At 42.6% G+C, this 27,764-nt stretch overlaps 1 protein-coding gene across 1 annotated transcript in view; it reads left to right on the top strand.

The window, feature by feature from the left end:
• The first annotated feature begins 20,256 nt into the window (after positions 1-20,256).
• REEP5 (receptor accessory protein 5) overlaps positions 20,257-27,764 on the top strand; it is a 44,928-nt gene continuing 37,420 nt past the window's right edge. Inside the window, exons 1-2 of the mRNA XM_025386949.1 lie at positions 20,257-20,690; positions 21,471-21,564. Of these exons, the coding sequence (XP_025242734.1) occupies positions 20,573-20,690; positions 21,471-21,564 (212 nt within the window). The 5' untranslated portion in view covers positions 20,257-20,572. The remainder of the gene's footprint in view (positions 20,691-21,470; positions 21,565-27,764) is intronic.

Below are 27,764 nucleotides of genomic sequence, written 5' to 3'. Positions count from 1 at the left end.
GAGGCTGAATTGGGGGGGATCACTTGAGGTCATGAGTTTGAGACCATCCTGGCCAACGTGGCAAAAACCCATCTCTACTAAAAATACAAAAATTAGCCAGGCGTGGTGGCGGGTGCCTGTAATCCTAGCTACTTGGGAGACGGAGGCATGAGAATCACTTGAGCCTGGGAGGCGGACGTTGCAGTGAGCCGAGATAGTGCCACTGCACCCCAGCCTGGGTGACAGAGCGAGACTCTGTCTCAAAAAAAAAAAAAGAAAAAAAAAAAAAAGGAAAATAATTCTATGTGTTTGCTGTTAATTCCACTATATGTTATTAGCATTTCTGCATTCTCTTTTTTTAAAATTTGTATTTGATTGTTATTTTTTCTTTACTTTTATTTTGAAATTTCTGGATGGTTTTAAATGGGCTCCTTGAACTACTTACACTATTGTTTGCTTGCTTGTTAATCAAATGAGATGATTTTTATCTATTAGTAAATGAATTCTACTTAATTAACTTATATAGTTAGTCATCCTGGTATATTTAAATTTATTTTTACCATCTTATTTAGGTCTTTGCTATACTATCCTTTTTCTTTTTCTCTTTTTCTCTTTTTATTCCTCTCACTTCTTTGGGACTGATCAAGTTTTCTATATTCTTCTTTCCTTCTTTGTTGGTTTTAAAGCTATGTGTAGCATTTTTATTTTTTTTAACATGAATATTTATCTCTACATTTTTCCTATAAAGTCTCCAGTTACATACACAGTATTTTTTGATTCTCTTGAACAAGACACAAAGCTAAATAAGCTTTAATTACCTAGTAAGTACTCTTACATTATTTATTTATTTATTTATTTAGATGGAGTTTTACTCTTGTCACCCAGGCTGGAGTGCAATGGTGCAATCTCAGCTCACTGCAACCTCCACCTCCCGGTTCAAGCAATTCTCCTGCCTCAGCCTCCCGAGTATCTGGAATTACAGGTATATGTCATCATGCCCAGCTAATTTTTGTATTTTTAGTAGAGATGGGTTTTTGCCATGTTGGCCAGGCTAGTCTCAAATTCCTGGCCTCAGGTGATCTGCCCACCTTAGCCTCCCTAAGTGCTGCAATTATAGGCGTGAGCCACCGCGCCTGGCCCCCACATTATTTTTAACCCTCAAATTATTTTTTATATTGATAGTTAATTGTACTTACCAACTTAATTTATCGATTTCTATGCTCTTCATTTTTGCTTACATTTAATTTTTTCTCCCTGGGTTTACTGTTCTTCTAACTGAAGTGTGTCTTTTAGTAGATCTTTCACTGTAGGTCTATGGTTAGTAAGTGCTCTTATTTGTAAATATTTGTTTTATATATTTTATATACCTAAAGATGCACTTTCATTAAGCATTTATTGTCTTTTCTCTACAAAGTAAGCAAGTAGAAGTAGAGAAGTTTTCAATTCCTGATGAATTAATGGATCAATGGTTGCCAACATCACACAGAGAGAGACAGTTATTACATATTTTCTACAAGTCACCTACAAAGAAGTCTAGCCTGAAAATTGTACCTGAATCTGATTAAGCCCATAATCTCACTACCAATTTATAGAAAATACAGAAGACAGACAAGTGTAAATTACATAGGAATGCAATCAGCAAAATACAGATGTGGGAAACTCTACAAGTCAAATAAAACAACCCAGTTTCTTTCAGAAATAAGCAGAAAAAGGTGGAGCAAAGGGGATTGAAGGGGTAGAGTAGAAGAGACCTAAAAGATGTATATAGTTAGAAGGTAAATTAAGCATCAGAGTTTAGAGGTGCATCATGGGTAACAGAACTATAAAGAAAGCAAGAAAGCAATGAACATAAAACTCAAGATGTAGTTACTTTCAGGGGAAAAGGAAAGGATTGGGATTGGGAAAGGGTAAATGAAGGACCTCTGCTGTTGCTGCAGAGTGGACCCCATTGGAATACAGCAGAGAATGAGACCAAGGCCCAGCTCTCAGGGTGTTTACACCCTATTGGGAGAAATAACCCTATAAATGAATAATGCAATATCAATTCGTGATAATGGAATATAAAACATAGTTGACCCCTAGCCTCCAAATAAGTGCCAGCCAAGTTTCATTATTAAAGTATATAGAAAATATAATTACTTGATAAGGTCAATAAGAAATCAGCTTTTGCAATATATTATGGCTAGTTAAGAGGAAAAAGTAAAGAGAAAAGAAAAGAAATGAAGAGAGAAAAAGAAATAGTGGCATAAAAAGCAAGGCCAAACATGGAAGAGAAGACACTCACAAAGGCATAAAAACACCCACATCCATAGGGCCAGAACTTTATAGGTAAGATATTTTATTATAGCTACAAATTCATGACTCTACATAGATATAGGGGCTAGGGGCAGGTTTTCTTGGAGCTCTCATCTTCAGATATTTAGTCAAGGTCTAGAGACTGTGCCAGACTTGATCATTCCATTTAGGTGGTGGCACATTATAAGCACATTTCAGACTTTTTCTGAAAGCAGATATAAAGAAAATGAGGGTGGGAATAGAAGAGTATTCATCCTCAGAGGAAAAAGGACACTGAAGGGGCTGTAGAGGTGCCCAAGTAGATGCCCCAGTTTAGCCACGACTCAATCTACACACCAGGTAGGCCCTTTTCCTTGCAGACCTGCAGTCTAACAGAATGGACGGTAGAGAATGCTGACTGTGCATAGAAGGCGTTCTCCCTCTGTTCACCCTGGAAGGGTCATTTATAGCTCAGTTCCTTGGATTCAAAAAGGAAATCAATCTTACCACCTATGGCAATACAAAAATGGCAACAAAATGATTGCGGTTTTTAATTCCTTCCTGCTGTGGTAGCTTTCATTTGTCCTGTTACTGCTGGATTATAGTAATTATAGAAATAACTATCCAAGTCGATAAACCAGAAAAATGCAAGCTCCATATCATCTAGAAATCCTAAATGTAGTCACAATTCACTTTAAATATATATAGTTTATGTAGTTCACATTTTTATTTACAATATGGAATATTAATATTAACTTGCAGACTATGAAGAGGCAGGAGGTCATAAGGGTAATAACTCACCATTTATCAGTGAGACCTCAACCAAATGCTGGCTTACAAGTTTCCCAGTAGAACTGTGGGGTTGTTTTCCCTTTGTAATGAAAACAGATTTCATTCTGGTTGTAAAAGTAATATTAAAAAGTAATATATATTCATTATTTTCAAAAGTTAAACAACAGGAATATATTAATATATATCAAAAAAATAAAAGTTGGCCAGGTGTGGTGGTTCATGCCTGTAATCCCAACACTTTGGGAGGCTGAGGCAGGAAGATCACTTGAGCTCAGGAGTTCAAGACCAGCCTAGGCAACAGGGTGAAACCCCATCTCTACAAAAAATACAAAAATTAGCCAGGCGTGGTATTATGAGCCTGTAGTCCCAGCTACTGGGGAGGCTGAAGTAGGAAAATCACCTGAGCCTGGGAGGTTGAGGCTGCAGTGAGCCTCAATCATGTCACTGCACTCCAGCCTGGGCGACAGAGTGAGACTCTGACTCAAAAAAAAACCCAAAAAACCAAAAAAACAAACAAAAAAAACCCATCAGTACTCTCTCCACTAAGGAATCTATTTGCCCAGACTTTTTTGTCAGCAGGTGCGTGCACACACACACACATACACACACTTACATATATACACACACACACCCCTCCCTCTTCCCCTGCTTATGTGTGTTTTTTTGTTTGTTTGTTTGTTTTTTGAGTTGGAGTCTTGCTCTGTTGCCCAGGCTGGAGTGCAGTGGCACGATCTCAGCTCACTGCAAGCTCTGCCTCCCAGGTTCATGCCATTCTGCTGCCTCAGCCTCCTGAGTAGCTGGGAATACAGGTGCCCACCACCACGCCTGGCTAAGTTTTTGTATTTTTAGTAGAGACAGGGTTTCACTGTGTTAGCTAGGATGGTCTTGATCTCCTGACCTCGTGATCCACCTGCCTCAGCCTCACTTATTTTTTTAATTTAATATATCACAGATATTCTTGATATATTGTAGATAAAAAGCAAGTTATTTAATTATACACACACACACACACACACACACACACACACACACACACACACAGAGTATGACCCGTATTTCATTTAAAATTCCTGTATGTTGGCCGGGCATAGTGGCTCATGCCTGTAATCCCAGCACTTTGGGAGGCTAACTAAAATTACAAAAATTAGCTGGGCATGGTTGTGGGTGTCTGTAATTCCAGCTACTTGGGAGGCTGAGGCAGAGAACTGCTTGAACCCAGAGGACAGAGGTTGCAGTGAGCTGAAATCGCGCCACTGCACTCCAGCCTGGGCGACAGAGCAAGACTCTGTCTCAACAACAGCAACAACAAAATCCTGTATGTTGATATGTAGATACAAATATAAATCCCTATGTAGACACATGGATATATGATTTTATTTGTACAGAAAATTATCTAACAGGGGCTGGGCACAGTGGCTCACACCTGTAATCCCGGCACTTTGGGAGGCTAAGGTGGGTGGATCCCCTGAGGTCAGGAGTTCAAGACCAGCCTGACCAACATGGAGAAACCCCGTCTCTACTAAAAATACAAAATTAGCCAGGCGTGGTGGAACATGCCTGTAATCCCAGCTAGTCGGGAGGCTGAGCAGGAGAATCACTTGAATCTGGGAGGCAGAGATTGCGGTAATCCGAGATTGTGCCATTGCACTCCAGTCTGGGCAACGAGTGAAACTCCATCCAAAAAAAAAATTATCTGACAGGATACAAACCAATTTTTTTTTTTTTTTTTGAGACAGGGTCTCGGTCTGCCTTCCAGGCTGGAGTGCAGTGGTGCAAACACCGCTCACTGCAGCCTAGACCTCCCAGGCTCAAGTGACCTGGCCACCTCAGCCTCCTGAGTAGGTGGGACTACAGGTGCATGCTACCATGCCTGGCTAATGTTTGTATTTTTTTGTAGAGACAGAGTTTTGCCATGTTGCCCAGGCTCAGATTTTTAACAACAGGGAATGAGATGGAAGGGAAGGGCAGGTAAGTAGAGGACACTTCAAATTTTTACTTTATATATATCTGTGTTATCTATTTTAAAAAACTACACATACTATTTCAGAAAGTAATCATAGTACACATAAAAAACAGCTCTTTATATTAACATTATTTGTTATCATTTTGAATGGTTCTCTACTATCTTGTTTGGCTATAGTATAGTGTTTAATGAATTGTCTGCTTAATGGCTTTAAGGATGTTTCCAATCTTTTGGTATTATAAACAATGTTGATAGGATAGCTTTGCATATATTTTCTGTACTCTCTCATCAGCCCTGAGTATTACCGATTTTACTATGTTTTCACCCATCAGCCAAAAATAAGTTCTTATTTTAATCCAGTTTTGGATGACAAGTGAGATTGAACATATTTCCCATGCATGTTATCTATTTATTTTTTCTTATTTTTGTTTATTTTGTGGATTTTCCTATTCATATATTTTGTCCACTGTTCTTGGAATTTTTATGTTTTTCTTAGATAACTGTTTATATATAGTTATTAATCCCATCTGCAGTACACATATATAAAGTACTTTTTCAGGTTTGCTTTTCAATTTGTAGATTCATGTTTCTTTTGCTTTTTTTTTTTTTTTTTTTTTTTGCCATTCTCCTCCACTTTTTTCACATGCTGTCCTAGTCTATTTGTGCTGCTATAACAAAATACTGGATACTGGGTAATTTATAAAACACAGAAATTTATTTTCTCACAGTCCTGATGGCTGGGAAGTTCAAGATCAACGTGCTGGCAGGTTTGTTTACTCCTAAGGGTCCAGTCTCTGCTTCCAAGATGATCCCTTGAAAACTGCATGCTCCAGAGGGGAGGAATGCTGTGTCCCCACATGGCAGAAGGTGGGAGGGCAAAAAACAGGTCTGACTCCCTCATCAAGCCGCTTTATAAGGGTACTTAATCCTATTCACAAGGGAAGAGCCTTCATCATGGCCTAATCACCTCTTAAAGGCCCCACTTTTTTTTTTGGAGATGGAGTTTCACTCTTGTTGCCCAGGCTAGAGTGCAGTGGTATGATCTTGGTTCACCACAACCTCTGCCCCGCCACGTTCAAGCAATTCTCCTGCCTCAGCCTCCTGAGCAGCTGGAATTACAGGCATGTGCCACCACGCCCGGCTAATTTTGTATTTTTAGTACAGACGGGGTTTCTCCATGTTGGTCGGGCTGGTCTCAAACTCGGGACCTCAGGTGATTCGCCTGCCTCGGCCTTCCAAAAGTGTTGGGACTACAGGCGTGAGCCACCATGCCCAGCCGACCCCACCTTTTAATACTGTCACATTGGCAACACCTGAATTGTGGAGGGGACAATTCAAACCATATCACATGCTAATTTCATGTATATATTGGACTGTCCATATGATATTTTATTTCTGTGGTTTGTCCATCCCTGCACCAGGACCCATAGCTTTAATTACTGTAGCTACATATGTGGTAAGGCACTCTTTGCTCAGACTTTTCTATTTTGAAATGTTACTAGTTCCTTTCACATGTTTGTTTAATTCTTACTGGTAATTAGAATCATTCTGTCAAATCCCAAACGCTGAGATTATGTTAAACTTACATATACATTTGAGGAAAATTACTTATAATATGAATATGTCCTTAGACTATTATGTTCCCCAGTCAGGTTATATAGTTTTCTTTAAATATGTACATCACAGGCCGGGTGTGGTGGCTGATGCCTATAATCCCAGCACTTTGGGAGGCTGAGATGGGAGGATCACTTGAGGCCAGGAGTTTAAGACCAGCCTGGCTAACATAGTGAAACCCTATCTCTACTAAAAATACAAAAAATTAGCCCAGTGTGGTGGCACGTGGCTATAATCCCAGCTACTTGGGAGGCTGAGGCAGGAGAATAACTTGAACCCAGGAGGCAGAGGTTGCAGTGAGCCAAGATCATGCCACTGCACTGCAGCCTAGGTGACAGACAGAGTGAGACTCTGTCTCAAAATAAATAAATAAATAAGTATATCACATATTCATGTCAAATTTATACTTATCCATTTTATGTTTTGTGTTACTAATGCCAATTAGAAATGTTTAGTTTTTTGGCTGGGTGTGGTGAGTCATGTCTGTAATCCCAGCACTCTGGAAGGCCAAGGCAGGCAGATCACTTGAGGTCAAGACCAGCCTGGCCAATGTGGTGAAAACCAGCCTTTACTAAAAGCACAAAAATTAGCCAGGCATGGTGGCTCACACCTGTATTCCCAGCTACTCAGGAGGCTGAGACACGAGAATCGCATGAACCCAGGAGGCAGAAGTTGTAGTGAGCTAAGATTGAGCCACTGTACTCCAGCCTAGGCAACAGAGTGAATGGAAAAAAAAGAAAGTTTATTTTTGCTTAACAGTGTGACTGGCATTTTATAGGCACTCAACAAGCATTTGTTGGACAAATACGTGGATAATAAAATTTAAAAAGTCATGAAAACTTTTCTTTAGTTGGAGACTAAAAAGAAAATGTGCCCTTATGCCTAAAAGATTTTGGTCTAATTATGCTAAGACCAAAAAAAAAAAAAAAAAAAAAAAAAGGGTAGTCAGCTTGGTTTCCTATCTAGGGTTCATATCTAAAAGTCAACTGAGCATTCGAGACTCAAAATCAAGCCTGGCCTTATCCATGAATGGTGGATCTTGGGAAATTATATACACTCAGGGGGAAAATGTCTCTGCTATTGGCCGAGTACAGTGGCTCACACCTGTAATACCAGAACTTTGGGAGGCCAAGGTGGGCAGACCACGAGGTCAGGAGTTCGAAACCAGCCTGACCAACATGGTGAAACCCCGCCTCTACTAAAAATACAAAAATTAGCCAGGTGTGGTGGCATGCACCTGTAATCCTAGCTACTTGGGAGGCTGAGGCAGGAGAATCACTTGAACCCAGGAGGTGGAGGTTGCAGTGAGCCAAGATCATACCACTGCACTCCAGCCTAGACGACAGAGTGAGACTGTGTCTCAAAAAAAAAAAAGCCTCTGTTTTTGATAACAGGAGGAAATCAAGAGGCCAAAGAACAGTAGGATACTGGCCTTATGGGTATGTAAGTGTAGAAAATTCAGGAAGCTGACTTTAGGAAGGAAGTTAAAATGTGTAAATGTTTTTGGGCAGGAAGTAAATCTTGTTCATCCTTGTGCATAATGTTGGAACATCATAGTCAGTATAGATGGGTATAGAACAGATGAGTTAATGGATAAACAGCTCTGTTCATTTCATAGCTTTCGCCTAGGGGTTGCTCTGCCCAAAGCTGTAGTCCCAGGGTTATTTTGGGGTGACTGCTACCCTGCTACTCTGGCTTCCTTTTCTTCAGAATTACTCATATGGGATGGTGATATGGTTTGGCTGTGTCCCCACCCAAATCTCATCTTGAATTGTAGTTTCCATAATCCCCACGTGTCATGGGTGGGACCCAGTGGGAGATAATTGAATCATGGGGGTGGTTACCCTCATGCTATTCTCATGATAATGAGTAAGTTTTCACAAGAGCTCATGGTTTCATAAGGGGCTCCCCACTTCACCTGGTTCTCATTCTCTCTCCTGCCACCATGTGAGGAAGGATGTGTTTGCTTCCCCTTCCGCCATACTTGTAAGTTTTCTGAGGTGTCCCCAGCCCCACAGAACTGTGAGTCAATTAAATCTCCTTTCTTTATAAATTACCCAGTCTTGGGCAGTTCTTTATAGCAGCATGAGAATGGACTAATACAGATGGTATGCCAGAACCTTATTGTTAACAGATGTTGGATCACTAGTATAACAAACAATTGCTAACTGCTAACACATTTTGCACTAAAACATTTTTAGAGTTAAACACATTTAGAGGAAAACAATAAAATGTCTATTTATACAGTTTTAAGTGTCTCCTTATAGAATAAAAACATTATTATCATCAGATGCTTGGTCAGGTCATTGACTAGCTCTGTCTCCCATTTCCTACGAGTCCAACATTTCACAATTGACACCACTGGGAAAATACTGGGAGACTGGGAGATGAAGATAAACAGTGGATTTTTCCTCCACTGCTTAGTTTTTCCACTGGTAGTATTTATGAATTTATTATATAATTTAGCAAAATGATGACTCAACCATGAAGCCAGTGCTCCCTCAACTACTGGATCTATGGGAAAGGGAAAAGAAAGCCTAATGAAGTTAAAAAGAATTTACCGCTAGCAAAGTCACTGGTAAAGAGAGAACAAAGGATATATGGTAAAACATAGTCACACTGAGTTTATCAGTTGTCAAATATATTGATAATAGTTTTTTCTTTAGTGATAAGAAAAATATAAACATTAGGTTAAGATATTAAAATTTCAAACTCTTAATGACAGATAGCAAATGTTGCTGTGGTTATGATCTGTGAGATCCATAAAACTTGGACCTAATCTATATTGGTTCCTGGTGCATCTTCAGCGCCTAGCAGAGAGTAGATGCTCAGTGAATAGTTGTTAAGTGAATGAATGAATGAATATTAAATGCTGGTGACTCATTAGCCTTCTTTAAATAAGTGTAAAACCTTTAACAAATTATATCTAAATAATTAGGTCCAATACTAAGAGAAGGGCCTTCAAAGACAAAGGCATGCATTCTGGAATCTATTTTATACTTGACAAAAACAGTAACGACTATTTCTTGGTCTCAAACTAAGTCACCCTGAAAAATCTACCCACGATCAATTTTCCTATGCTGAAAGACAGCCTGGGCTGTCTATACCAAGTAGATATAATAGATGTAATTTTTACTAGTACAATCCTAAGATAATTGCTTACCTTTCTACTTTCTTCTGTCAGTGTAGATGCAATCTAAGACAAATGAAAAGAACTCACACCATATAAACTGATGCTGGGTCTTCATTACGAGGTGACTTTTAAAAATTTTTCCTCTGAATAAATACAAATTGGAAAAGTGGTTTCAGTTAACAACAAAAATAATTTATTTAAAAAGATTACTCTGAAATTAAGCCAATGTTGTTTTCTGTATTAGTTTATTAAGATAACTGCCTATCCTCCACTTAATTTTGCAAGTTGTGAATTTGATATGAAATAATCAAAGTAAAATGGTTTTCCTACATGTTAAAGACAGGTTGTAAGTAATCACATTTCCAAAGAATCCAGAAATGGAGACTTTCCCTTTAAACCATTTCATATGCCAGTGTGTTGGGTTATAAACATAGCAAATACGCATGTGATATAGACTGGATATACTGCATTAAATACTAACTCAGTTACTATTGTACAAAATTAGAAGTTACAGTTATCACTATTGATGTCTCCAATTCCAAACTATTTGCATAAGAATGACTATCAGGCCAGGGGCAGTGGCTCACGTCTGTAATCCCAGCACTTTGGGAGGCCGAGGCAAGTGGATCACATGAGGTCAGGAGTTTGAGACCAGTCTAGCTAACAAGGTGAAACTCCATCTCTACTAAAATCACAAAATTTAGCTGGGCGTGGTGGCATGTGCCTGTAATCCCAGCTACTCAGGAGGCTGAGGTAGAAGAACTGCTTGAACCCGGGAGATTGGAGGTTGCAGTGAACTGCGATTGTGCCATTGCACTCCAGCCTGGGCGACAGAGTAAGACTCTATGTAAAAAAAAAAAAAAAAAAAAAAAAAAAAAGTATAAAATTAGAGTCTTACTTGTGACTTTCAGTAAATTCTACCCTTGATCTTAGCCAAAAGGTGGAGAAGCAATGACTTTCAGTAAATTCTATAAAGGTGGTTAAGATGATGCATATAATAGGTGGTGCTGTTTGGAGAGAGTATACATTGTAATTTTTTTAGACTAATGAATTCTCACTTTTAGTAGGGTGTTTTTGTTATGGCTGTGAACAGATAAAGATGTGTTAGGAACAATGGTGTGAAAAAAACAAAAACAAGCCTGTCCTCCCAAAACCTTATTCCAAATCCCCCAACACTAACTAGTTATAAATCTCCCTCAGCATGGACTTTAGGGAGACTATCCTGGGTAAAATGCAAAAGGCTGTGTGGTCAAGTAATTCTCTCCTAACTGCATGGCAGAACTCATCATAAAGCAAAAGTTATTTATGTCGTGAAAGGAAGACACACGTCCTTGAGTCAACCAGTGTGGTCACAGCATGATTGATGTCCAAGAGCTAGAGGAACGTGAGCCAAAACTCATCCGAAAAAGGCTGAAAGTCAGAGACTGAGGAGAGACAGGAAGCATGAAGAGACTGCAAAGTGATAAAGAGCTGCATAAATCAGCTTGCCGCCTGTCAGAGAACAGCTTGACTTTGACCTGACGTGTGTTTGTAGGTCAATTCCTTGCCCACATCTGTGTAGGCCTGAGGGTCCCTTTCACTTGGCCAAGGGTTAGTCCAAGGATCCTAGACAAAACTGAAAAATAAGCAATTTTGTTTCGCTACTTTGTACCTTGGAAAAGACTACTCCTTTAATCCTCAGGTACTTAGTGAACCCTGACTCCATCAAAATACGCTGTCAGCATCTTCATACACACAAATCGTCTAACACAAAATAGGTGCTCAGTATATATTTTCTTTTCCTCCTTCTTTCCCATAGTCAAATTATTGATGAAAATGTGCTCTTATTTTTGCCAGAGTATTTTGATTTTCACAGATACCAAATCCTTGAATCAAAGGAACAAGATAAGATAGTATAATGTTGGGTATAAACTCTTGTTAGTGTCTACTTCATTGATGTATGTGTCCTTCAGATAGGCACTCTGTGAAGTGCTTTACGTGGAGTATCTCATTTATTCCAAAAATCATATGAGGTAGATACTGGCATTATCTTTGTTTTATAGGCTGAGAACAGTGGGGCTTTTGGAGGTTGAGAACTTTCCCAAGAGTGCACAGCTAGTAAGTAATGGAGCCGAGGTATCTGCTCCAGGGCCTGTGCTTTGACCCTGTGCCCTGTCCTGGGATAGCGCTTGATGTGAGCGAAAGGACTTACACCAGCTGTCTGATCTCAACATGTTCCTTCTCTCCGGGGAACTTGATGCTGGTTATGTGTCCCCCATGTAAGGCTAGTGTAGTAAGCAGAATAATGACTTTCGCCCCCACCCAAAGATGTCCATGCCCTGATATCCATGCCTGAAAAGATGTTACTTTGCATGGCAAAAGGGACTTTGCAGATGGGATTAAGATTATGTAGACTTTAAGATCAGGGAGATTGGCCGGGCGTGATGACTCACACCTGAAATCTCAGCACTTTGGGAGGCTGAGGTGGGCAGATCACGAGGTCAGGAGTTCTAGACCAGCCTGACCAACATGGTGAAACCCTGTCTCTACTAAAAATACAAAAAAAAAAATGTAGCAGGGCGGGGTGGCGCATGCCTGTAATCCCAGATACTCAGGAGGCTGAGGCAGGAGAATCGCTTGAACCCGAGAGGTGGAGGTTGCAGTAAGCCGAGATTGCGCCACTCCACTCCAGCCTGGGCAACAGAGTGAGACTCTGTCTCAAAAAAAAAAAAAAAAAAGATCTGGGAGATTATCCTGGATTACCTGGGTGGGCCCAATCTAATCACATGAGTTCTTTTTTTTTTTTTTGAGACAGAGTCTCACTCTGTCACCCAGGATGGAGTGTAGTGGCGCGATCTCTGCTCACTGCAAGCTCCACTTCCTGGATTCACGCCATTCTCCTACTTCAGCCTCCTGAGTAGCTGGGACTACAGGCGCCCGCCACCACACCCAGCTAATTTTTTGTATTTTAAATAGAGACGGGGTTTCACCGTGTGAGCCAGGATGGTCTCGATCTCCTGACCTCGTGATCCGCCCGCCTCGGCCTCCCAAAGTGCTGGGATTACAGATCACATGAGTTCTTAAAAGTGGAAGTAGAAGGCAGATGGGTGAGAGAGATGAGATGAAAGAAAAGGAAGAGAGATTTGAAGTATGAGAGGGATTTGACTGCTGCTGGCAGTGGCTTTGAAGATGAGGAAGGAAATGGGGACTTGAGTCCTACGACCACAAACTGAATTCTGCAACAACCCAATGAGCAAAAAAAAAACATGAATCTTTCTATAAGCCTCCAAAAAGGAACAAAGCGCTGCTGACAGTACCTTGATTTTAACCCAGTAAGATTGACACAGAGCACTGTAACATAAAAAATTTGTGTTGTTTTAAGCCATCAAGTTTGGGATAATTTGTTACAGTAGCAATGTAAACTTAATACAACTGCTTAGTTTCTTTTTCTTTTCTTATTTTTATTTATTTATTTTTGAAACAGGGTGTCACTCTGGTGTGATCATAGCTCACTGCACTCTGGACCTCGCTGGCTCAAGCCATTCTCCTGCCTTAGTCTCCTCAGTAGCTGAAACTACAGGAGCATGCCATCATGCCTGGCTAATGTTTAAAATTTTTCTTATAGAGACGAGATCACAAACTTCTGGGCTTAAGAGATCCTCCTGCCTTGGCTTCCCAAAGTACTGGGATTATAGGCATGAGCCACAGCACCTGGCCTGGTCAGTTTCTTTATTCATGTTAATTATATTTACCTGTTGTTTCATCACGAAAGGAAGAGGGCAAAATTGTCTGACTCCTTCTGGTCCTTCTCTTACATGAAAAGAAAAGCAAAACTTCATGCCACCCTGTAGGCTATGAGGCAAATGTGGATTGTTCTCTGTGGTTGGACACATACCCCAGGGTGAGTGAACACCGTACCATCCTGGTATGCAATCCAAACCCCAGGCTTTATCTGGAACTGGACTAACTGGTCTTGAACATAGAGAAACAACCTGTTAGTGACTTGTTTTCTCCTATTAGTCCACTGTGCAGGTACCATTAGAGAAACGTCAAGGGGAAATAAAGGACACTTTTAAACCTGATGAAAAATCTCTAGATTTGTGTGCAAGAGCAATGACATATTAGTAGTTAATTTCTCTATTAAAAATACTTTGCTAAACTAAAGGATATTTCCACATTGGTTTATTCTCAACTGTGAGCACTAATTTTCTAAAAATCAACTTCCTGTTTGATAAGGGGAGAAATAGAATAAAATGCTTTGTCCATATTTTCAGTAGAAAATGTTTAAGAATAGGACAAATGAGGTAAACAAAATGTAATTCAAATATATTCAATGAAACATGGTGATTTTCACATTTTATTTCCTTCAGTGCTCTTTCTTAAATTACATTCAGCCTCTACATTTTCCTCCCATCGTCTGGCAAGTCCATGTCTCAGGTTTTGTTTACTCTGTGTTTTTCCCTTTTTATTCTGATGACATGTCATCATAAGCCTCCTACAGCAGAGGGAGGGTGTATGTGCCAACAGGGCTGTGTCTGCAGGAGCTGAGGGTCTCCTGCCTGTCTCATTGGTGCCATGCCAGGGTACCCTACAAATGCAGGGGTGGGGGAAAGGAAAGAAGAGATTACCTGGCAAATTATGCTGTACCTCTTCTTTCTAACATAAATGAATGAGAATGAACGTGTTTGATGACATCAACTTGTTTTCCTACCCTGAAGAAACAGTTTGTGTAGAACAAAAGTGGCCTGATCTGAGTTATCCAGCAGAATTTTCTTCTCTAGTTCACAGAGGGTATAACAATAGTATTTGCCTCATCCCAAGTCAGTTCAATTTCCTCCTTAGAAATTGCCAACGTTGGCTGGGCGTGGTGGCTCACGCCTGTAATCCCAGCACTTTGGGAGACGGAGGCGCGTGGGTCACGAGGTCAGGAGATAGAGACCATCCTGGCTAACACGGCAAAACCCCGTCTCTACTAAAAATACAAAAAAAAAGAAAATTAGCCGGGCATGGTGGCGGGTACCTGGAGGCTGAGGCAGGAGAATCGTGTGAACCTGGGAGGCGGAGCTTTCCGTGAGCCAAGATCACACCACTGCACTCCAGCCTGGGGGATTAAAAAAAAAAAAAAGGAAAAGAAATTGCCAAAGTCAACCGGTTCCAGGCCAACCTTCTTCACAGCCTCCAAAACAGATCTCATCTATCTGGTTCCCAGATCTAACAGCATCTGGCACACAGGATATATTTAGTAAATATGAGTAAGTGAATCGTCTGAGACCTTAGGCAGGGTTCTGGGTTATTATCTTCTTCATCTCTTTCCTCTTCTATGAAAGAATCTAAGGTTTATAGTGTTGATGGGATAAATTAGGATCCCATACTCCCCGAATCTGATTGTAATTTACTAAAGGCAAGAATAATGTAATATTTCTCTATCTCGATTTTAGAGGCTGGGCATGGTGGCTCACATCTGTAATCCCAGCACCTTGGGAGGCTGAGGGGAGAGGATTGCTTGAGCTCAGGAGTTCAAGATCAGCCTGGGCAACAAGGTGAAACGCCATCTCTACAAAAAATACAAAAATCAGCCAGGCTTGGAGGCGTGTGTGTGTAGTCTCAGGTACGTGGGGGGCTGAGGTGAGAGGACAGCTTGAGCCTAGGAGGCAAAGGTTGCAGTGAGCTGAGATTGCACCACTGCACTCCAGTTTAGGTGACAGAGCCAGACCTCATATCAAAAAAGAAAAAAAAAAAAAAATTACACCTAGCTGTGTGTTTTTCTCTTTCTTAAATTACTTAGACAATTATTTTGCATCAAGTACTCTTCTAAAAACATTACAAATAGTAACTCACCTAATCATGATGAGAACTCTGTGAAATAGGTACTATTTTTATCCCTGTTTTACAGATGAGAGATCAGAAGCACAGAGAGCTTATGTAACTTGCCCAAAGTCACACAGCTAAATGGTAGAGCTGGGATTTAGCTCATACAGACTGAATCCAGAGATAGAACTCCACGTACTATGTCTTACTATACTGCTTTGCCTCACCATTGGTTGAATGCTTGAGGAAAGAAGAAATGTGGAATCTATGTCAACAGAAAACTGAAAAGAGAGCAATATTTACAGAAAGAAAGCCAAGGGCTGGGCACAGTGGCTCACATCTGTAATCCTAGCACTTGGCGGGGTCAAGGTGGGAGCACTGCTCGAGCCCAAGAGGTCAGGGTCCAGTGAGCCATGATGGTGCCACCGCACTCCAGCTTGGACAACAGAATAAGACCTTGTCTCGAAAAACAAACAAAATACAGAAAGGAAGAAATCCAAATGAATAGTATATTTCTAGATACTCCATGCATAGTTAATGTAGTACAAATGTTGCCACTGCATGAAATGTAGTGACAAAAACCTAGGTTGATTTGGATACCTAATTTAAAAGGATTTTTCTCCTTTGCTAAAATAAATAAATAATAAATAAATAAAACAATCAAATTGTGAGGCTGAGCACAGTAGTTCATGCCTGTAATCCCAGCACTTTGGGAGGCTGAGGCAGGCAGATCACTTGAGGTCAGGAGTTCAAGACCAGCCTGGCCAACATGGTGAAACCCCATCTCTACAAAAAACACAAAAACTAGCCATGTGTGGTGGTGTGCACCTGTAGTTCCAGTTACTCCGGAGACTGATGCACGAGAATTATTTGAACCTGGGAGACTCAGGTCGCAGTGAGCCAAGATCATGCCACTGGACTCCAGTCTGGGTGACAGAGGCAGACTCCATCTCAATAAAAAAAAAAAAAAATCAAATTGTGAATCACTTTAAGTACTCAAAAACAACCCCAACTTATAGGAAATTATACAAACTTACAACTGGTTTGAAGTTTACAGTTCAGTTATTCTGCTAAGCAGTTGTACTAGTTTCCTAGGGCTGCTGTAACAGTCTCACAAGCTGGGTGGCTTAAATAACAGAAATTGAGGCTGGGCGTGGTGGCTCATGCCTGTAATCCCAGCACTTGGGAAGGCCAAGGTAGGGAATCACTTGAGGTCAGGAGTTTGAGACCAGCCTGGCCAATGTGGTGAAACCCTATCTCTACAAAAAAAAAAAAAAAAAAAAAAAAATTAGCTGGGCGTGGTGGCACACACCTGTAGTCCCAGTTACTTGGGAGGCTGAGGTGGGAGAATCACCTGAACCTGGGAGGTGGAGGTTGCAGTGAGTGAAGATTGTACCACCGCAGTCCAGCCTGGGTGACCCAGTGAGACCCTGTCTCTAAATAAATAAACAAAACAGAAATATATTATCTCACAGCTTTGGAGGCTGGAAGTCCAAGATCAAGGTCTCAGCAGGATTGGTTCCTTGTGAGGGCTGTGAGGGAAGGATCTGTTCCAGGACTTTCTTCTTGGCTTGTAGATGGCCATCTTCTCCTTATGTCTCTTCACAGTCTTCCCTTTATATGTATCCGTCTCCGTCCAAATTTCCCCTTTTTTTTGTTTTTTAATTTGAGACAGAGTCTCACTCTGTCACCCAGGCTGGAGTACATTGGCGCAATCTCGGCTCACTGCAAGCTCTGCGTCCCGGGTTCACACCATTCTCCTGTCTCAGCCTCCCGAGTAGCTGGGACTACAGGTGCCCACCACCACACCCAGCTAAATTTTCGTAGTTTTAGTAGAGACAGGGTTTCACTGTGTTAGCAAGGATGGTCTCGATCTCCTGACCTCGTAATCCACCCACCTTGGCCTCCCAAAGTGCTGGGATTACAGGTGTGAGCCACCACGCTGGGCCAAATTTCCTGTTTTAAAAGGACAACAGTCACACTGGATTGAGGTCCACCCTAATGAGTTCATTTGAATTTGACTACCTCTTTGAAGACCCTATCTTCAAATAAGATCACACTCTGAGGTACTGTAGGTTAGGATTCCAGCATGTCTTCTTTAGGGAGGTGGAATACAATTCAACCCATAATAGCAATATAATATAGGGGTAAGAGCCTGATTCTGAATCCTAGCTCTGCCACTTATTGTGATATGAGACCTCACTAGATCTCATTTTTTTTTTTCCTTAAATGAGGATGAAACAGGTAGCATCTTCCTCATGCAGTTGTGAGGATTAAATGAACTAGTCCATGTAACGCTTGGAATACCAGGTGGTACAACACATGTTAGGTTCATTGATTCATTCAGTAATTCAACAAATAGTTATTGAACACCTACTAAGTGCCAGGCACTGTTCAATGTGCTTGAAATATTGAAGCAAATAGAATAAGCAAAAATGTCTACCCTCATGGAGCTCATAATCTAGTGAGGAAAGAAAGATAATTTAAAATTAGAACATGGCCTGGCATGGTGGTGGCTCATGCCTGTAATCCCAGAACTTTGGGAGGCTACGGTGGGCAGATCACTTGAGGTCAGAAGTTCAAGACTGGCCTGGGTAACATGGTGAAACCCCATCTATACTAAAAGTACAAAAAATTAGCCGGACATGGTGGCACACGGCTATGGTCCCAGCTACTTGGGAGGCTGAGGTGGGAGGATGGTTTGAGCCCAGCAGGAGGTCGAGGCTGTGGTGAGCTGTGACCACGCCTCTGCACTCCAGCCTAGGTGACAGAGTGAGACAGTCTTTTTTTTTTTTTTTTTTTTTTTTGAGACGGAGTCTCACTCTGTCGCCCAGGCTGGAGTGCTGTGGCTGGATCTCAGCTCACTGCAAGCTCTGCCTCCCGGGTTTACACCATTCTCCTGCCTCAGCCTCCCGAGTAGCTGGGACTACAGGCGCCTGCCACCTCGCCCGGCTAGTTTTTTGTATTTTTTAGTAGAGACGGGGTTTCACCGTGTTAGCCAGGATGGTCTTGATCTCCTGACCTCGTGATCCACCCATCTTGGCCTCCCAAAGTGCTGGGATTACAGGCTTGAGCCACCGCGCCCGGCCGAGTGAGACAGTCTTTAAAAAAAAAAAAAAAAGTAGAACATAATGTCAGACAGTAATACATTCTACGGAGAAAAATCAAGCAAGACAGGGGCTAGAGACCACTGGGGGTCGCAATTTGAGATTAGGGGTACCATTTGAGCAAATACCTGAGTAATGGAAGGGGACAGTTAAATGGCTAACTGGGGAAAGATACTTTCAGATAGAGGAGGGTTTCTGGACTGTCACATTATTGACATTTGGGGCTGGATAATTCTTTGTTGTGGGGGCTGTCCTGTGCGTTGCAGTATGTTTAGCAGCACCCCTGGTCTCTACCCACTAGATGCTAGTTGCACTTGCCACCTCCTGCCCTCCTTGTGTGACAATCTGTTTCACAACCAAAGTATCTCTAGACATTGCTACTCCTTCTCCCAGGAGGAGGAAGGGGAGAGGAAGTGCTCCTGCTTGAGAACCACTGAAACAGAAGAAAAGTGAACTAATGCCCAAAGGCAGGAATGGGCTTACCTTGTCTGAGGCACAGCAAGGAGGCAATCAGTAAGGGAAGACATCAGAAAGGGGAGGGATGAACCATGTCACCTGTGACCTTGATGCCATTCTTCAGGCAGATAGGAAGCTGCTGGAGGGTTGAGAAGAAAAAGCACAACTTGACACACATTTTAAAACAGATTATACTGGCTGCCACATTGAGAATTAACTGTAGGTGAAAAGACAGAAATAGACAGGCAGGTTGTTTCATTTGTTCACTGATTTGGCTGGGTGGTGGTAGGAGCCGCTGAGAAAGCTGAGCTAAGAAGCGCTGAGGAAGAAAAGAGGAAGCAGAATTAGCATTAAAGGAAAAAGCTAGGAGTGGGCAAGGTAACTTTTTGCAGAAGTGGAAGGCAGTAGGGTAATTAAGTAGATTTGAAAGCACAGAGGGGTTGTGTAGGACCAAGACAGAATGTTGGGGGCCAGTTGTGGGCAGGGCATTGAATGCTCTGCTAAGGAATGGGAGCTCTAGTCTGTTAGTATAATAATATGGAGCTTCTGACAAAAATTTTGCAGCAGTGTGCAGAATAGGAGTAAGCAAGAGTAATTTTAGGAGTATCTGGAAGTCATATGGGTGAGATAACAGGAGCTTAGGTTTAGGTGGAGGAAGAGCATGGGAAACTCATTCTGAAGGAAGCAAAAATGAGGTCCTGCCCTAAGGCTTGAACCTTAGAATCTCCGTCTTCTTCAGAGTATTTTGAGTGTAGGAAGTGCAGACTATATTGGCTCCACAGAGAGAATCTGGACACTTGCCACGGTAACAGACAACAAGCCAACGTGAGCCCACCATGAAAAGATTTAATGCAGTGCTTTCTTGGAAAAGGTGTACCCCAGGGAGGATGTGTTGGATTTCTTCAAGGGTCTTTACAAGGCAACGATTGTCTGTAGGTGAGAAAAACTGACAAGTTAAGGCAAAGAGGGTGAAAGCAGGCCTGCATCCAAAGAGTTCTTTCAGGATGCTCAAACATTTCCATTTTTTAGGTCAAAAATGCCTTAGCAGGTTTAGCACAGCAATGTAGGTGCCAAACTCGTCTCACTAAATTGCAGGCGGGAGCAACAAGGACGCCTGCCTCCTTTCCACCCTGTTTTTTGCAGCAGTCCGATTTGAGAAGGGGACCCACAAGAGACACAAAATGCACGCCTCCACGCCACATCCTTTTTACCCCGCAATGGGTTGTCAACAGCCAGGCCACCTCGCAGCGCCCGCGGAGGTGCAGGCCCGCCCCCGCCAGGGTGTGGCGCTGTTCCCCGGGAGCGGGGCAGGGGAGGAGGGGCGCGCGGCGGCCGGGCGGGGCGAGCGGAGGCGAGTGGTGGACGCGTAGACGCGCCGCGGTCCCCGCCTGCCACTGCCCCGCCGCAGTCCCCGCTCCAGTCTACCCGGCACTAGGAACAGCCCCGGGCAGCGCGACGGTCCCCGCCATGTCTGCGGCCATGAGGGAGAGGTTCGACCGGTTCCTGCACGAGAAGAACTGCATGACTGACCTTCTGGCCAAGCTCGAGGCCAAGACCGGCGTGAACCGGAGCTTCATTGCGCTTGGTGGGTGGCCGGGGGTCGCCGCTGCCCCTGCTGCTGGGGAAGGAAGCAGGGAGAGGACTCGGGAAAGGTGGAGTTGGAGACAGACGGGACAAGCAGCATCCTCGGGGATCAGGCTGGCCTCCCGGAAAGCGCAGACATCGGAGGACCCCGCTGGGGCTGCCCGGGCTGAGGGTCGCGGGGCTGGAGGGCAGCGGCGGCGCCGGGCGCTGGCAGCTGGAAGGGCCAGCGCTGACGTGTCCGCCCCGCGGCCCGGCGCCCTATTCTTGCGGTCCTATGCGGTGGGCGCGGACGGCGGGGTCCCTGCGGGCAGGGGCGGTGACGGAGGTACCCGGTCCTACCCGACCCTCCGTGGAGCTCCGCCCGGGGAGGGGCGCCCCCTCGGGTGGGCGGGGGCTGCTGCTGCAGCGGGTGCGGGAGTCCGGGCCTCTCGGGACGCTCCCCGCGGAGCGCAGCTTCCCTGGGTAGAGCCCTGCCCGGCGGGCCCTGCAAGAGAGCGGAGGTGGGTGCTCCGGACCGTCCCGGCCGCCGGGGGTTGCTTTGGGGGCCCCTGCGAGAGGTAGGAGAGGCACAACGGTGGGGGCTGCCTGATATCCCCAGACTTCAAGGCAGGGCCCCGCGGACGCGTAGGCCCAGCTTTCGTGTGGTTTGTTTTTCTCTCTCCTTTAATCGAGTCGGGAGGAAAACGCCTAGAACAGGCCCAGCCTCGCGGTGTGGGCGGCGGCTGTCCCGCGTGAACGCTTCTCATGCTGCCCGACTCACTTCTCTCCTTGTGGTCCCCAGGTGTCATCGGACTGGTGGCCTTGTACCTGGTGTTCGGTTATGGAGCCTCTCTCCTCTGCAACCTGATAGGATTTGGCTACCCAGCCTACATCTCGTAAGTGACACACCCTGCAGCCGTCCCCTTCCCTTCCTCCCTTTCCCCCCCCAGGGCTGCTGCAGTGGACTGCACATCCGCATTTCCCCGGAGAAAAGTGAAAGCTCGGCGGGGAGGGATGGGGTTGGACATAAGGTTGGGGATAGTATTCACCATTTTGGAACCTTAACTTAATCCCTCTCTCTTGACGATTAGCGTAAATGTATTTTCATTAGATTATGCTGGTGACCAGTGTCTCCTCTCTTTGGCACACTAACAGGAAAGCGCTACCACTATGTCCTTCTGCCTTTACTTTGGGAGGGTCTCAGACAGTACAGGGCTTTCTGTCTAGTAATTATTTTAATGGATATTTCACCATATATTTATGCACCTAGAGAGTAAAACCCCAACAATTAGGTCTTCCTTAATTCATAATTATGTTAATTCAGACAGTGGGGAGAATTTTGTCTTTTTTTTTTATTTTGAAAAGCCACATATTACCGGCAAACTTGGGAAATACCCTCGTATACAAACAAAAACCTTTAAAAATGCTCCATAATATATCTCCTTGGTTATATAAGTGATTCATTTATATAATTGAGCTAATTAAAAATGAATTTTTATGATTAGGATCTGAATTTATTACCAAAGTTGTTTTTATTCTACGGTGTGTGTGCGTGTTTTTAAATTCTACAATTTTATTTTTTCCATTCGTTCAGGTAGGAATTATTCCTCTCCAGAAATGAATTTTGTTTTGCTCTACAGTTCTTCCCGAGAAAGCCAGTGGTTTTTACCTTCATTAAATTGGTCTCTACTTTCTTCAACCAAGGAATAAAAATAAAGGAAGAAAAAATTTTCAACTAGGAGGCTAAGACACAGATAACACATTATTACAGCTTGTGTCTGTCACTAGTTATGCTAGAATTTAGTCTATGGCTATAAGGTAAGAAACATGTTTTAGAAGTTAGGTCTAATTTGAACAATTAAATTGCAGTTACTTAGTAGTTGTTACTGTGTTAGTCTGATTCAGACACTTAGTCATACTCCAGAAAGTCTAGCTACATATAGCCTTGAGGCCTACCCCAGGCTCTGCTTTATGGAGGAGACTCAAGGAAAAACGGGATTTTGTGCACAGAATGAAGCATACAGACCCCCGTTAGCAAATATTCAGGTGGTCAGTGTTACATTAGTCTAATCAAGTCTGTTCATTGCTTAACCAATATGATTGTATAATTGTCCAAAAGAAAGAAAAAAAGTCTTTGAAAATTGTGGTCTTTAGTAGCATCAAAATCCATGTTGCTTATAGTGTGACCTATGATTATTGTCTTAGTCTGCTTGGGCTGCTATAACAAAATGCCTTAGACTGGGTCATTTATAAACAACAGAAATTTATTGCTCCCAGTTCTGGAGGCTGGGAAATCCAAGACAAAGTTACCAGCAGATTTGATGTCGGGTGAGGACTTGCTCCCTGCTTCAAAGATGGCATCTTCTTACTGCTTCCTCACATGGTGGAAGGGGCCAACTGGCTCCTTCAAGCCTCTTTTATAAGGTCACTAATCCCATTCATGAGGGCAGAACTCTCATGTCTTTTTCCTATTTTTTTTTTTCTTTTGAGACAGAGTCTTGCTCTATGTTGCCCAGGCTGGAGTGCAGTGTCGCAATCTCAGTTCACTGCAACCCCCATCCCCCACAGCCCCCACCACTGCCCCTCCCTGCTCCGAGTTCAAGCAATTCTCCTATCTCAGCTTCCCTAGTAGCTGGGATTACAGGGCTGTACTACCATGCCCAGGTAATTTTTGTATTTTTAGTAGAGATGAGGTTTTGCCGTGTTGGCCAGGCTGATCTTGAACTCCTGACCTCAAGTGATCCGCCCAGCTCAGCCTCCCAAAGTACTGGGATTACAGGCATGAGCCACCGCACCCGGCAAAGCCCTCATGTCTTAATTGCCTCCTAAAGGCCCCACTATTTAATACTAATACATTGGGTATTAGGTCCCACCACATGGATGTTGGGGGAACACAACATTCAGACCATAGCAGTCACTTTCGTTTTAACTGTTCTCCATACCTCTTGTAACTCCTATGCTCCCTAGCCAGAGTTATTTTTTAAAATACAGGTTTAACAAAAATCAAATGCCAATCACATGTGTGGCACTGTGGTAGCACTTTAGATATGGCAAGAAATAAGGTAGTCATGCTCTCTGTCCTTGTTGAATGAGCAGTCTACCCAGGCAAGAAATAGGCAAATTAGTGACTGTGTGGTAAGCCCTCTAAAGTAAATAAACAGCTCTGGTAGAGAATAACAGGAAAGACCCTCTTTAGCTATTTATCTGAGATACTATCTGAGTTAAGACCTGAGGAATGAGAAGGGGCCAGCTAAGAGCAGAGCCAGGCAGAGGGAGAAGAGTGTGTCAGGCTGAGGCAGCACACAGCTTAGCTCTGTGTGAGCAGAGTGGTGGGGGAGGCACCAGAGAGGTGCAGGTGCCAGCAGGCAGGGTCAGTGGTGGAAATGTGCATTTCATTCCAGATGGTTGTAGGGAGTTTGCATTGTTTGATTGCCTTGGATGGGCTTTAAATAGGGGGTGACACAATACGATTTATGTTTTAAGGTCACTTTGGTCGCTGTGATCTCTGTAAGGAGTTCACGATCTTGCCAAACTATTGCCAGAAATTTATTTCCTTCCTTTCTCACCTTTCAGCTTTTCTCTTGCTGTTTCCTCTCATTGGGCCATCACAGGAAGGGGAGTAGTGTCAGTATTGGGTCAAGAGACTGCAGGATACAAAGATGAAATTGGGAGAAGCTCACTTGGGTTCCTAGCTTTTCTTATGGCTCACTCCCTTTGGAAGTCTGTGAGTGAAGCTCAGGTGCACCTGGCTTCTGGTCAAGGTCTGCTGCACGTTGGAGCATGTAGATGGTTGAAGACTTGGCCAGTGCTCACTGGGGAGCAACCAGTATCTTATTGTATACACCTCTTCCTACTGGTTTTTCTTTCCATGTGCATAATTTCCCTTTGAGCTCTTTGAGAACAGGGCCTTTCATCTCTGACTTCTAGTTTCCAGAATTTTTGGCCATCCTATATAGGCAATTCAGAATCTAATTCCAGCCTTCCTTTCATCAAGAACTGTTGACATAATTACCTTAATCTCCTTACTTCCCTCTTTTACTGATAACAGGAGGCCGACTACTGGAAATCTGTATTATATAGACCTCCCTCCATTGCTAAGATATAATTTAGATACTTATAAATTGTATAAACACTTTTAAAGTATGCAGTTCAGTGGCTAGTATGTTCACAGAGTTGTGTAACCATCACCACTGTCTAATTCCAAAACATTTTTATCACCCCAAAGGGAAACCATTACCAATCACTCCCTATTCCTCCTACCCAGCTCCTGGAAACCACTACTCTGCATTCTGTTTCTATGAGTTTGCCTATTCTGAGCATTTCATGTAGATGGAATCATACAATCTATGACCTTTAATGTCTGGTGCAGCCCTGCTTTTAATGGGATTGCACAAATAAGAGCCCTCTGGAGAGTGTATGCTGTGCTGCACCCTCATATGTGAGTAAGTCCTCCTGGTATAGTCCCTCCACTGTGGGCGCTAGTGAGCCAGGGCCCTAGTCCTGTACTTGCTCCTTTGTACAAATGGAATTGTGAGGCAAACTCTAATGACTTCTATTTAAGGAAAGGGGAAGGTTTGCTTTCCGTCCTACCCACGGAAAGGACTATAAATTGTTTAAAATTCTATAAAATGTCTATTACTTTTCCTCTTTTTATTTCATATTTTCCTTAAGATTCAGGCTGCCACCTTCCTGGGACTATCAGAGTTGGGCCTTAAAGATCAAACAGGTAGTCCAGTTCCTTTAGTTTTAAAATGACAATTCAGGGACAGAGAAAGGGGGAGTGTGTTTCCCAAGGTCACACAGAGGCCAGGCTTGTTCTGGAATCCTGTTACTACACAGGAATGTAAAGCACATTCAGGCACATTTTAGTGCCAATGTTAGAAAGATTAAGTATGTTTAGGGGGCTGGGCATGATGGCCCACATCTGTAATCTCAGCTCTTTGGGGTACTGAGGCAGAGGGATTGCTTGAGGCCAGGAGTTCAAGACGAGAGTCTAGCACTATATATTTAATCTTTAACAACACTTTCGAAATCTCATACCCAATTCAGCGATGTGTCATTTTAGTTTCTGTGTGTCCTCACCAGCCCATTTTAAACTTGCTGCTGGTGTAAAGAGTTATATTGCATTTAGCTCTTTGCATGGCTCCTGAAGTCTGTGTAGTATTTTATTTAACAGATATGTACATATCTCTGTCTAAGTGCTTTGCAAATATAGCTCATTTAATCCTCAGAACCACCCTGTTATGTAAGTGCTATGATTATTCCCATTTTTACAGATGAAGAAACACAGAAAGAGAATTTGAATAACTTGATCAAGGTCTCACAACTAGCAGGTGACGAAACTGGTATTTAAATCCAAAGAATCTGGCTCCAAAGTTCACGCTTTTAATGATTATGTTATACTACCTCCCTTGTGGCTCTTTGAATGTCCCACAAACACAACATAACCTTGTGTAGAGATGAAAATTGAAAAATGTAGGCTTTTTTAAAAAAAATCAGTTGACCCAGTCAGTACATTACCTTTGTGCAGTGTATTTTTCCTCTCTCAAATAAGGTACTGCAATCCCAAATCATCTATCTGCACACATAGGCATTGACTGTGTTTTGTAGACATTAGTTAGAATATGTTACTAACAATTTCTTTTTCTTATTATCTGTTACGTAGCTTTGACTTATGACAGCAGAGGCTTCCTCTGTTTTACTAGCGCAAGGCCACCTGAAAATGGCACACTGAACTGGATTTCCCATCCCATCCCCACTGGAATGCAGTGTTGCCTTTAGTTCTGTTTCAAGAGACAATGTATCTCAAGGGGAGATGTTTGGGGATGACCCCCATCGAGGTCAGATCAGAAAGGGATGGCAAGAAAGTAAATTTGAAGGAAAAAAAAAAAAACAATGAAAATATCTACAAGAGTTATAACACAGTTAACCACAAGTAAAAGCAACAGCATCCTCTTAGCTAAATGATGCTCAGCACACAAAGAGAGGACACATTCTGGGGAACACAGGTTAAAAAGAGTTGCAGTCTACTTGCTTGAGGTATGCAGTGACAGACTCCTAAAGAGGTTTATTACCCAGAGGAGACTTTGAGAAAGTTACCGAGGTGTGAATGACAGTTGTGAATAGACACTGTTTTGCAGCCAGTCATTGGAAGCAGAACTGTTTCCTTAACAGTACTGGAGGATGTGTATTTGTAGTTCTCTTCCTAGACTCATTAGTAGGGGGTGTATTTGTTTTCTTGTGGGTTTTTTTTTTTTTTTGAAAATTTGTAATTATGGTTTGTTCTTCTTTACTCATGAGAACTTCAGAGCAGGTGTATTTTCTATTAAGCTGCCTGTGTTACCATTACACTAGCTTTTCTCTCTGGATCTATATATGCTTAGTTAAAGTGTTGAAGAGCAGAGCAGTGCATGCCTGCGCTTTGCCTTCTGGGATAGTATGAAGCCCAAGCTAATGTGGCCTTCTGGCCCATGTGCACTTAGATAAAAAATATAACTGGCATTCTGCAAATTGTGCCTTAAACAATTTACTTAAACATTTAAATCTTTGATTTACTTAATTTAAATCTGGAATCTTAAGCATTTAAACATTTAACCTTCATCACCTTTTTTACTGTCCTTGTTTCACTTAACGTTACTGCTAAGTGTGCTGAACTCTTTTAAGATGAAAGTGTTGCGGAGAAATGAAAAAGTAATAAAATTATCCTTATAACAACTTGTGACTGTTTTGTAGAATAATGACAGCCAGCGTTTCAGTTAAGGTTCCCCCCCTTGCCTGTGTCATAAAGAAAATAAAGTTTTGAAAAGCAAATAAGATGAATGATTTAAATTATTTATGCATGATCAGAGTTTCTGGGCTCTAAAGCAGTTGTGGAGGAGGCTCTCACTTCTAATACTCTGTTCTGGAACGTTCCTTATGAACTTTTTTTTTCTCTTTATGAAGGCCCTGGAGATTTAGTCTATTTGTCCTTCTTTCTGTCATAGCCTGCCTCATCTCCTTCTGACCTGGACTTCTCTTTTTCAGGACTGACTTTGAATGAGGACTCAGTTTTCAGCTTAATTTTTTCACATGGCATTTAAAACAAGTATAAATACAA

Source organism: Theropithecus gelada, chromosome 6 (genome assembly GCF_003255815.1).
Source record: "Theropithecus gelada isolate Dixy chromosome 6, Tgel_1.0, whole genome shotgun sequence".
Lineage (NCBI taxonomy): Eukaryota > Metazoa > Chordata > Mammalia > Primates > Cercopithecidae > Theropithecus > Theropithecus gelada.
This window is presented reverse-complemented; position numbering and strand designations above follow the sequence as displayed.